The sequence below is a fragment of the Dendropsophus ebraccatus genome, chromosome 4, assembly GCF_027789765.1.
Source record: "Dendropsophus ebraccatus isolate aDenEbr1 chromosome 4, aDenEbr1.pat, whole genome shotgun sequence".
Lineage (NCBI taxonomy): Eukaryota > Metazoa > Chordata > Amphibia > Anura > Hylidae > Dendropsophus > Dendropsophus ebraccatus.
In genome coordinates this window covers 6,947,175-6,959,187 of record NC_091457.1, presented here as the reverse complement: position 1 = coordinate 6,959,187, position 12,013 = coordinate 6,947,175, and the positions used below count along the sequence as shown (strand labels likewise).

General features: G+C 47.9%; 1 protein-coding gene across 4 annotated transcripts in view; it reads right to left on the bottom strand.

Moving 5' to 3' along the window:
* Positions 1-12,013, bottom strand: part of USP47 (ubiquitin specific peptidase 47) — a 37,530-nt gene that overhangs the window by 14,925 nt on the left and 10,592 nt on the right. Inside the window, exons 2-13 of one of the 4 annotated variants that reach the window (XM_069965067.1) lie at positions 7,639-7,698; positions 6,641-6,832; positions 6,338-6,451; positions 5,154-5,307; positions 4,968-5,064; positions 4,588-4,733; positions 3,009-3,088; positions 2,766-2,915; positions 2,528-2,623; positions 1,906-2,058; positions 853-1,017; positions 632-760 (exon numbers count right to left, since the gene is read on the bottom strand). In XM_069965067.1, the coding sequence (XP_069821168.1) occupies positions 632-760; positions 853-1,017; positions 1,906-2,058; positions 2,528-2,623; positions 2,766-2,915; positions 3,009-3,088; positions 4,588-4,733; positions 4,968-5,064; positions 5,154-5,307; positions 6,338-6,451; positions 6,641-6,832; positions 7,639-7,698 (1,536 nt within the window). Of the gene's footprint in view, positions 1-631; positions 761-852; positions 1,018-1,905; positions 2,059-2,527; positions 2,624-2,765; positions 2,916-3,008; positions 3,089-4,587; positions 4,734-4,967; positions 5,065-5,153; positions 5,308-6,337; positions 6,452-6,640; positions 6,833-7,638; positions 7,699-11,493; positions 11,784-12,013 lie in introns of those variants that run through there. The other 3 variants (XM_069965065.1, XM_069965066.1, XM_069965068.1) reach the window with 3 other exon arrangements.

Below are 12,013 nucleotides of genomic sequence, written 5' to 3'. Positions count from 1 at the left end.
AGTGTTAGGGCACTCCTACAAGGGCCGATGGGGGCCCGATAATAACTGTAAACGAGCGCTGATCTGCTAGATTGACACCCATTTACTAGGCCTATTACACTGCCCGATAATCGTTTAACAAGGGCTGCAGGGACATCGTTACCAATGTCCTTGAAGCCCTTGCTTAAACTCTTTACATTACCTATCCATGCTGCAGGGCTCCTCTTGCCCTCTGCTTCTCCCCGGGTCCCGCAAGCTCCAGCACGGCCTGTCTCAGCTGACAGGTCGCTAAGCCAATCACTGGTCGGTCCCGGCCAGTGATTGGCTGAGCGGCCTGTCAGCTCACACAGGCCACTCTGAAGCTGGAGCGTGAGGGACCCGGGGAGAAGCAGAGGGCAAGAGGAGCCCTGCAGAGTGGATAGGTAATGTATACAGTTTGGACATTGTCAGCCGCGCACCGCTATTACACGTAGCGATGTGTGGTCGGCGCCCGATCATTATAGGTCCAAACCTATATCAATGATCAGCCGATGAGATTGTTGTGTTTATTACATGGAGCGATAATCAGCTGGATAGGGCCCTTACACTATCTGCTCTAGTGTTGGACACTGTGTGAATATCGCTGTACCTGTAGCTGATTCCATACACTCACCCGACTGACATGCTGATCATTGAAGCTATACCACTGGTCATCAGCAAAGGACTTGATACAGGCGTAGTAATGTCCGCCAGCAGCGCTGCCCGAATGGACCATGACAGAAAACAGTTCATACAAAGAATTCTAGAGGAAAAACAAAACAGTCAGACAATTCCTGTCAGCGTGGGTGCTGCGTGCGGCTGTCATCCCGTCTCCGCCTGTCAGGCCGCATTTACCTTCTCCGATGATTTGTTTGGCTTGTCAACGCTGTTGCTGCTTTCGAGACAAATCCCTTCATCCAGGGCGTCATCTGTGCAGAAATCATTGCTCATCTGGTCGCTGTGACAGCTCCCCTCGTTCTCGGCCCCGCTGTCCGTACAGCTCTCCGTCTGAGGGGACTTCTTGAGGGAGATAAAATAAGACAAAGGGAGCGATAAACGTTACTGACGGCGGCTGCGCTCTCATCAGGCGCAGCGCTCCTATGCATCACAATGGACGGAGCCGCATAGCAGTCCCTGTAGCAGGCATCCATATATCCTCACTGCATAATATCCTCATTTATATCATATCAACCAGGTGTCTATGTGGAAATATGTTACCTGCAGCGAAACAGGAAAAGGTTCTTTTTTACTTATACAGTCAATGGCGTCATATACCATACATGTCACGAGGCGCGGCAGTATACTGGGGCATGAAGGCAGCACTGGGTACACTCAACACCCCTTTTCGGCATAACCGGGACATACGGGACATGTACGGTCATCATGTGAACCCACAGCGAGCTGAGAAGGATTACTGTAAAGACTCATCTAATGAGCAAGAACCCAACCTTTCTCATGCGCCTAAATGTTTTTCAGCCTTGTAAGTGAATCCTTTCTGCCTACATTAAAAGGGGTATTCCGCTCAAACATAACTTTTCATATGTTGCTGCCCATGGTGAGACTAACAACTCCTTTCATACTTATCTATTCAGTCTCCTTCCCCCAGTTCTCAGCTGCTGCTTTCTGCTGAAGACAAAAAAATCTGTGCGTGAGCCTCTCTCTCCGTCCCCTCCTCCTCCCCCTCCCTTCTCCTGAGAGAGAGAAAAGCTCACACACAGATTTTCGTTTCTTCAGCAGAAAGCAGCAGCTGAGAACTGGGGGAAGGAGACTAAATAGATAAAACAAGTATGGAAGGAATTGTTAGTCTCACCATGGGCAGCAATGTACTTAAAGGGGTATTCCCCTCAAACATAACTTTTAATGTCAGTCACTTTAGGTGTAAAATAAGGAAAAGCAACCAAAAGGCACCTCATCCTCCACGTCGATGAAAGGACTCATGTCCAGCTCCTCGGGGAAGGTCATGCGGTCGTTCAGCTTGATGCGGTGCATGCTGGTGTAATCGAAGTCGAATCTCTTCAGCTGTAGAGTCAGGAGATAAGGAAAGTGCAAAAATCGCAGGCCCTGCGGAGGAAGAGATATCGCTTATGAGCTTTGTTGGCAAGAAATGCAGCTTAAAGTGGTAGTTCAGCAAAAAAATAAAATCTTTTAAAATCAACTGGTGTCACAAAGTGCCAGATATTTGTTATTTATTTCTGTTAGAAAATCTCCAGTCTTCTGCTACTTATCAGCTGCTGTATGTCCTGCAGGAAGTGGTGTATTCCCTACAGTCGGACAGAGGTGGCAGCAGAGAGCACTGTGTCAATGTCAGGAACTATCCAGAGCAGGAGAGGTTTTCTTTGGGGGTTTGATGCTGCTCTGGACAGTTCCTGACAGAGCACTGCGTCAGACTGGAAAGAATACACCACTTCCTGCAGGACATACAGCAGCTGATAAGTACTGGAAGATTGGAGATTATTAATCTATCATTAATCTATATAACTTTCTGAAACATATTCCCATGACATGACAAAAGTTTTGACAGACACCTCACCTTCCTGGCGTCACACTTCTTCTTGCAGCGCTCACAGAAGTATTGGTTAGGACCATCCAGTGTCTCTGGTTGAATGAAAGCGTGCAATGCTTCCTCCTGGTATTGATGAGAAAACAGTTAGACTAAGGGCTTGTTCACACTTGTGGCACAGATACGTCAGCAAACTGTCAACATGGGATAGGAAGGCATGGACCCAATTGACTTCAATGGCCTGAATATAGTGCAAGGATATACGCACCACGCTGCCAAACGCTGTGCTGGAGCCATAAGGCCTGATGACAAGTGGGATATCCAGGAAGGTGTCGATGCGCCAGCTCTCGTAGCCGCACTCCAGGCACCGCACGTAGTCCTTCAGCTTGCCCTGGTAGAGTTGATTGATGAGGTCGGCCTGCCATAGACACACCACACATGTTGGAGGATTAAAGGGCTTGTCTACCCGTGGATAGCCTGCACGGCTCGGCCTCCTGCAGTGACCCCCTACCTGCTCCGTCTGCTTCCACTTCTGCTCCAGTGCATCAAACATGACCCTGCACAGCTCCTGTACGTCGTGCTGCTGCCACGCTGCCAAATACAAGACACAACGATTATAGAACACCACTCAATGGATTAGATAACCTGTAGCTGCAATATCTGATAACTAAGTGTCACAGGAATAGCTTATTCAGCCCAGGAAGATATACAGGAGCATTATGTAAATTAGATGTGACAGCATTTAAAGGGGTACTCCAGCTTATTTTTCTTTTAAATAATCCCATGTCAGAAAGTGCCAGAGATTTGCAATTTACTTCTATTAAAAAAAATCTCCAGTACTTATCAGCCGCTATATGTCCTGCAGGAAGTGGTGTATTCTCTCCAGCATGATACAGTGCTCTCTTCTGCCACCCCTGTCCAGGTCAGGAACCGTCCAGAGCAGGAGATTTGCTGCTGCTCTGGACAGTTCCTGACATGGACAGAGGTGGCAGCAGAGAGCACTGTGTCAGACTGGACAGAATACACCACTTCCTGCAGGACATACAGCGGCTGATAAGTACTGGATTTTTTTATAGAAGTAAATTACAAATCTCTAGCACCAGTTTATTTGAAAGAAAACATTTTTTTTTTTTTTTTGCTGGAGTACCTCTTTAACGCCGACAACAGGGACAGAGCTTGCTAGCGATTGCCATCCTCTAACATAAAACCGATGATCTCCCTATAGGATAGGCCGTGGTATTGGATTCAGTGGGGACTGACTGCTGGCACCCATGTTTGATGGAGCTGAAGTGCTAGTGTGACTGCCGCAGCATCTCACCATTTTTATACTATTAGTGATGGAAGTGTAAAGGTGCTGCGGCATTCACATAAATCATGCTCCGGCTGCTGCAAAACTACAACTCCCATCAAGGCTGAACAGCTTAAGCTTCGCATATTGTTGTGCGTGTCTAGCCTCGTCAATAACCAGAAGAGGAGAGTGGTTAGGCAGGGATTTGTGGCTAGAGGAGTCAGGTAATGGCCGGCACCCTGGGCTGCCCTCAGCTTCTTGGCGGTATGACATAGGTATGATTAACGCTGACACCATAGGGCTTATGCAGTCTGGTGAGCTCTAAGCTGCTGAGATTCCATTTAATGGATTTTTCAAGGATTAAAATAAATGGTTTATTCTGCGTTATACTACTCTACGTCTCCCCAGCTGCTGTAAATACTAGAAGCTAGACATGGCCTGTGTGCTTCAATGTAATGCCATGTGTCTGCAGGACAGACAAAGATGGCGTACATACAGTGTCCGCTAGTTCTGTAAATTACCTTATCTGGACTATGGCGACTGGTGGCCTACAATGACTGGTGGCCTACAATGACTGGTGGCCTACAATGACTGGTGGCCTACAATGACTGGTGGCCTACAATGACTGGTGGCCTACAATGACTGGTGGCCTACAATGACTGGTGGGCTATCCTGGCCCCCCTTGTGGATCAGCCTCAATGTGCTGGGCTCAGGAGCGGCCAGTCATGTGAGCCCAGAAAACCCTTCTAACGCTCGACTATATACTACCGACTAAAACATAACGGGAAGACTCTGCCGCTACCTTCACTGCTGTCCCAGCCGAAGCTTCTGGTCACGTCCGTCGTCTCGATCGCCCTCTTCTTACTGGTTTGCAGTAGGACAAATAATCTCTGCAGCTGGTACGGGATACTGGTGACCGGGTCTTCTTCCGACTCCTCAAACGCCCACCTGAAAGTACAACGCTATGTTATTTTTACCGTTAAAAACGTTATGTTATTTCTAAAGCACAGGTGTCAAACTCAGGCTGCCTAGCTGTTTCATAAGTCCCATCATGCCTGGATAGTGGAGACTAAAGCTTTGGCTGTCTAGGCATGATGGGAGTTGTAGTTTTGTAACAGCTGGTGGGCCTGAGTTTCACAACCCTGCTGTAAAAGATGGGTTCTCATTGGTTGCAATACTGACTTGTAAAGAGCGTTCCGGAATTCTGGCGTCATAAACAGGGTTTGGAGGAGACTGTTCAAGTAGCAGGTCATGGCCTGGTTGACTAAGCCCACATAACCTGGGAAGAGAGAGGTAAGACGGCTCAGGAATGATAGGAGAAGAGAAGCCACTGCTGTCTGTATGATGGAGAGAAATCACTGGCATTACCGGTGTCGGACTTGCTGAGAAGCGATGAATAGGAGTAGTTCTGACTGACATAGTCACTGGTGCAGCCCACAGAACCATCTCTAGGGAGAGGCCCAATGAACTTCTCCTGGGTGCTGTCATCCAGACCGCTGCTGTCTGCCGTCCCGGACTCATCCTGGAAACAGAAGGCTGGATCAGGCACAGACAAGGCTGTCATCTATGTAACGTCACGACATTTATTGCCCAGATATGTCAAAAGTTTAACCCGAAGCCGGATAAAGCGAGTGCTTCAAGAGCCGACTACCTACAGAACTCCTGCTATCTACCAGCCGGGGAATGAGGCGTGCTGCGGCTGCGCATGTCACCTCTATGGGCAACATATCAAGAGATGATAAGGAGGACATTGAATCTCATGTGACACCAGTAGATAGAGGAGACAATAGCAGCTCCCTGTGGAATGACGTCTTCACAGATCACAGAGCGCGCTCAGTAATGTCTCACATTCATCTCAATGGGACAAAGTCTGTCTATTGTCGTCTATGTCCACGAGTCCTGCTGTAAAGCATGTTGTTAAATGCTGTTAAAACAGCCCAGGCAAGATGGCTGCCCCCATAACGATGTACAAAAGGCAAAATAAAAAAAATAAAAAAAATCAGGAAATAGAAACAGATTAGAATAAAAGAACAAGTTTTAGGATCTGATTCTAATCAGTAACAGAAAATTTAGGTGACACATTCCCTTTAAGGCCCGAAACATATCAGTGGCAGATGCCACTGTTTTCAGCAGGTTCAGTCGACTAATATGTGACTATGCGAGAAGGATCGGCCATGTTTGATTCCTTTTGTTTTTAAGGAGATAAACTTCTGCCAGAGCCGTCTGGTAACTGCTCACCTCCCATTCAGGACACAGGACAGATCGGCGTATGGGGTGAATGGGAGACGCTGCTCTGGGCCAAACCAATGCATGGCTAACACAGCGACTAAATGTGTATGGACAACTTTACTTGCCCAATAATCCACCACACAGTCTGTGGAATGAAATCTAATGAAGCAAGAATCAGTGAGAACCAGTGGAAGCTAACAGATCCCACTAGAAGTGACTGGCGATGAATGGTCACTGTCAGCATCCACTGGGTCCAGCACTGTGTGGCGGCTTCCATAGATAATACAGATCACGGTGACCATACAGAGTGCAGGGCTCCTTACTGATGTCAGCTGCGGCTGCTCCCCATTCTTATCTGTTAACTGGAGGAAATTCTTCTTTCCCGCCTCAAAACCGGCGTCCAGTAATGTCTGGTCCTGGGTGGCCTCCAGCTCCGTCTGAAAGGACACAAGACAATAGGACATTGCAGCAAAGCAGGAAAGCGATCCACTATATAATGCAGGGATGCTCCACCTGTTGCAAAACTACCCTTCCAATCATGCCTGGACAGCCAGGCATGGTGGGAATTGTAGTTTGGCATCATTGTTAACTCCTTCCCCTCGGGGCCTAGTTCTATGCTTTCTCACCATGTCTCCATTGCCAAACTTCAGGCTGAAGGTCCCGCTCACGTAGCCCACTTTGCCGGCCACATCCTGGAAGAGCTGTCGCACGGAGGTGGAGGCCGGGAGGTTCAGCGTCACCCGCTCATTGATGGTTTTGCAGCTGGTGGTGTCCTGCACTATGCACAGCACTCGCGGCTCATCAGCAGCATTCTCAATCTGGGGAAAGAGAAGAAAACCGAGACGTTACCAACAACAATAGATTAGACTGCTACGGGGCATGCAGCGGCGGGTTAGTGCAACCCAACAATGCAACCAGCAACACACACCTCTCTACTACTCAGCAATCCCCAAAACAAGACTTACCTGAAGGCAGCAGTTTTTTCCCTATAACATAATCTAAACCTTAAAGGGGTACTTCACCAAAAAACGTTGGGGGTTTTCTTTAAATCAACTGGTGTCAGAAGGTTATGCAGATTTGTAATTAACTTCTATTTAAAACTCTCCAGTCCTCCAGTACTTATCTGCTGCTGTATGTCCTGCAGGAAGTGGTGTATTCTCTCCAGTCTAATACAGTGCTCTCTGCTGCCACCTCTGTCCATATCAGGAACTGTCCAGAGCAGGAGAGGTTTTCTATGGGGATTTGTTGATGCTCTGGACAGTTCCTGACATGGACAGAGGTGGCAGCAGAGAGCACTGTGTCAGACTGGCGAGAATACACCACTTCCTGCAGGACATACAGCAGCTCATAAGTACTGGAAGACTGGAGATTTTTAAATAGAAGTAAATCACAAAACTGCCAGCTGTGCCAAAACTACAATTCCCATGAAGCTTGGCTTTGGGTGTTCAGGCATGATGGGAATTGTAGTTCTGCCACAGCTGGCAGGTCCCCCCATCCCTGGTATACAATATAACCTGTGTACACAAGCTCCGCCATGTGTATACTGATATTACAGAGTCCATGCAGAGTTAGTCCACACTCATGCGGCACAGCGCTGGCCTCCCACAGCAGGGGAGAAGACTACCTGAGAGAACTTCTTCTTCATCTCATTAAAGATACTCTGTCTGCAGCTCCAGAACATTCCCTAGGACAGAAACAAGGCAGTGAAGATGGTGCGGCCTATCACCCCCTACAGTAAGCACGGGGGTCTATGGTGGTCAGCACTGCACCCCATAGGAAACCAGTGATACTGATCCAGTCCCTGGTCAGTGCCTATTATCCTCACAGACTACACCACTTCCTTCGGGATATACAGCAGCTGATAAGTACTGGAAGTTTTTGTATTAGAAGTAAATTACAAATCTCTGCCACTTTCTGGCAACAGTTGATTTGATAGAAAACATGTTTTGGTGAACTATCCCTTTAAGAAAAAGACATCAATAACCCAGAAGGAGAAACTGGGAGGTGACAAATGGGTTCCTATAAAGCGAGACGTCTTATAAGTGAGCGGAGATGAGGTGTCACATGATGGATGTGTGCGGGATATGCTCCCAGGCCTCGGACGTAACACGATCAATACACCGTCCATTACCGCAGTGTAATGTCTCATAAGTGACAGGTATAGAATGTCGGGGGATGGAGGAGGATGTCACCCCCCCCCCCATATCAGACACATGTATACCCCAGCCAGATCTGTGATTTAGCCCGGTCACATGACTGGCATCGGACATTTCATCAGACTGCTGTCATAGGTTTATATAAGAGCCGGAGCCTTGCCAGCCCTGCGTGCCAAGTGTTACACCACCAGCCGCCTCCGCTCAGAGGGACACTGGGGTGTGTACGCTGTATATACCCTATCCCGTCTGGTGGCAATCTGTACGCTGTATATACCCTATCCCGTCTGGTGGCAATCTGCACGCTGTATATACCCTATCCCGTCTGGTGGCAATCTGTACGCTGTATATACCCTATCCTGTCTGGTGGCAATCTGTACGCTGTGTATACCATCAGGTCTGGTGGCAATACGTCTGCTGTACACTACTGTTCAAAAGTTTGGGGTCACATTGAAATGTCCTTATTTTGAAGGGAAAGCACTGTACTTTTCAATGAAGATAACTTTAAACTAGTCCAAACTTTAAACCAATCCACTCTATACATTGCTAATGTGGTAAATGACTATTCTAGCTGCAAATGTCTGGTTTTTGGTGCAGTATCTACATAGGTGTATAGAGGCCCATTTCCAGCAACTATCACTCCAGTGTTCTAATGGTACAATGTGTTTGCTCATTGGCTCAGAAGGCTAATTGATGATTAGAAAACCCTTGTGCAATCATCTTCACACATCTGAAAACAGTCTAGCTCGTTACAGAAGCTACAAAACTGACCTTCCTTTGAGCAGATTGTGTTTCTGGAGCATAACATTTGTGGGGTCAATTAAACGCTCAAAATGTCCAGAAAAAGAGAACTTTCATCTAAAACTCGACAGTCTATTCTTGTTCTTAGAAATGAAGGCTATTCTATGCGAGAAATTGCTAAGAAATTGAAGATTTCCTACAACGGTGTGTACTACTCCCTTCAGAGGACAGCACAAACAGGCTCTAACCAGAGTAGAAAAAGAAGTGGGAGGCCGCGTTGCACAACTAAGCTAAGATAAGCACATTAGTCTCTAGTTTGAGAAACAGACGCCTCACAGGTCCCCAACTGGCATCTTCATTACATAGTACCCGCAAAACACCAGTGTCACCATCTACAGTGAAGAGGCGGCTGCGAGATTTTGGGCTTCAGGGCCGAGTGGCAAAGAAAAAGCCATATCTGAGACCGGCCAATAAAAGAAAAAGATTAAGATCGGCAAAAGAACACAGACATTGGACAGAGGAAGACTGGAAAAAAGTGTTGTGGACGGATGAATCTAAGGGTATAAACACACACACCGTATACGCAGCGTATTTACTGCTGCGATACGCAGCAAATACGCAACAAATACGCAGCAGATACGCAGCAGATTAGATCTAAATAACTGAAAACAGCATCAAGTCTGCACCATCAAATCTGCTGCGTATCTGCTGCGTATTTGCTGCGTATCTGCTGCATATACGGTGTGTGTGTTTGTACCCTAAGTCTGAGGTGTTTGGATGACAAAGAAGAACGTTTGTGAGACGCAGAAGAAATGAGAAGATGCTGGAAGAATGCCTGACGCCATCTGTTATACATGGTGGAGGTCATGTGATGGTCTGGGGTTGGTGCTGGTAAGGTGGGAGATTTGTACAGGGTAAAAGGGATTGTGAATAAGGAAGGCCATCACTCTGCACCGCCATGCCATACCCAGTGGACAGCGCTTGGTTGGAGCCAATTTCATCCTACAACAGGACAATGACCCTAAACACCTCCAAATTGTGCAAGAACTATTTACAGCAGAAGCAGATGGCTGGTATTCTATCGGTAATGGAGTGGCCAGCGCAGTCACCAGATCACCACCCCATTGTGGGAGCAGCTGGACCGTATGATACGCCAGAAGTGCCCATCCAACCAATCCAACTTGTGGGAGTTGCTTCTAGAAGCGTGGGGGGCAATTTCTCCAGCTTACCCCAACAGATTAATAGCTAGAATGCCAAAGGTGGGCAATGCTGGAATTGCTGCACAAGGAGGATTCTGGGACGGAAGCAAAGTGTGATGGAAGAACAATGTTATTTCACCTACAAATCAGTATTTCTAACCTTGTCAATGTCTTGTCTCTATTTTCTATTCATTTCACAACGTACGATGGTGATGAAGTGCGACTTTTCATGGAAAACACTAAATTGTTTGGGTGACCCCAAACTTTGGAACGGTAGTGTATATACCCTATCCCGCCTGGTGGCAATCTTTACGCTATATACACCCTGTACAGCCTGGAGGCAATCCGTATCCTGTATATAGTGCAATCCATGAGGCCAAAGATATACACAGAGCTGTATACACACTACGGGGGAGGTAAACAGCTGTATACACTGTATTGGGGGGGGGGGGGGATGTACATAGAGCCGTATACACTGTACGGGGGGGGAAGTACACAGCTGTATACACTGTATGACCTCAAGTGCACTTGAGGCTGGGTTCACACTATGTATATTTCAGTCAGTATTGTGGTCCTCATATTGCAACCAAAACCAGGAGTGGATTAAAAACACAGAAAGGATCTGTCCACACAATGGTGAAATTGAGTGGATGGCCGCCATTTAATGGCAAATATTTGCTGTTATTTTAAAACAACGGCTGTTATATTGAAATAATGGCCGTTATTTACTGTTATATGGCGGCCATCCACTCAATTTCACCATTGTGTGAACAGATCCTTTCTGTGTTTTTAATCCACTCCTGGTTTTGGTTGCAATATGAGGACCACAATACTGACTGAAATATACGTAGTGTGAACCCAGCCTGAAAGTGTATAAAACTTTCAGGACTGTAATACAGGGCCCTCCCCAGTCATAAAGCATTATAATAGCTGAGGTCACATAGACAGGCAGCTGAGGTCACGGCGTATACACGTCTATGTGCCGAGAACTTATACTACACCCAAGGTTATAGTCACTGAGATAAGAGCGGCTTCAGGCGGGGTGCTACAGGGAACGTCCCTCACACCGGCCACTCCATACACCGGCCCTCACACCGGCCACTCCATACACCGGCCCTCACACCGGCCACTCCATACACCGGCCCTCACACCGGCCACTCCATACACCGGCCCTCACACCGGCCACTCCATACACCGGCCCTCACACCGGCCACTCCATACACCGGCCCTCACACCGGCCACTCCATACACCGGCCCTCACACCGGCCACTCCATACACCGGCCCTCACACCGGCCACTCCATACACCGGCCCTCACACCAGCCACTCCATATACCGGCCCTCACACCGGCGACTCCATATAACCCTGACAGGGGCACGGACTCACCGGACTGAGGACGATGAGCCTGAACTCATCCTTAGATCTGGAACAGGACAGGAAGAGATTGATGAGGAACCTCAGGATGGAGAAGCCGGAGCCGTGAGTCATGCGATTCATTTTCAGCACTTTCCTTTATGGTAACACTGGCGGCACAGCACAGGCCGGCCCACGGGGGCATCTTTCGCCATGTTGTACACCCCTATAAGTAACCACTAGGTCCGGGGTCTGCAGGAAGATTGCCGGGAGTGACTTCCTGTTCCTTGCCCGCTCCTTATCTGTAAGACTTTGAGCTGCGAGCTCTCAGCAATATAACACTCACTATAAAACACGTCAGAGGGCGACGCGGAACTCACCCTGAGGAAGGAGAGTAATGTCCGCAGTGAGTAACGCCAGTCACCTGTACCGAGAGGACACCAGGATCCCGGGGCGCGCGCACATATATATATATGACTCCAAAAAGATCCCAGGGGGCTGCTATATACAGTGGTACCTTGTTTAAGAGTTACTTGGATTGAGAGCGTATTGC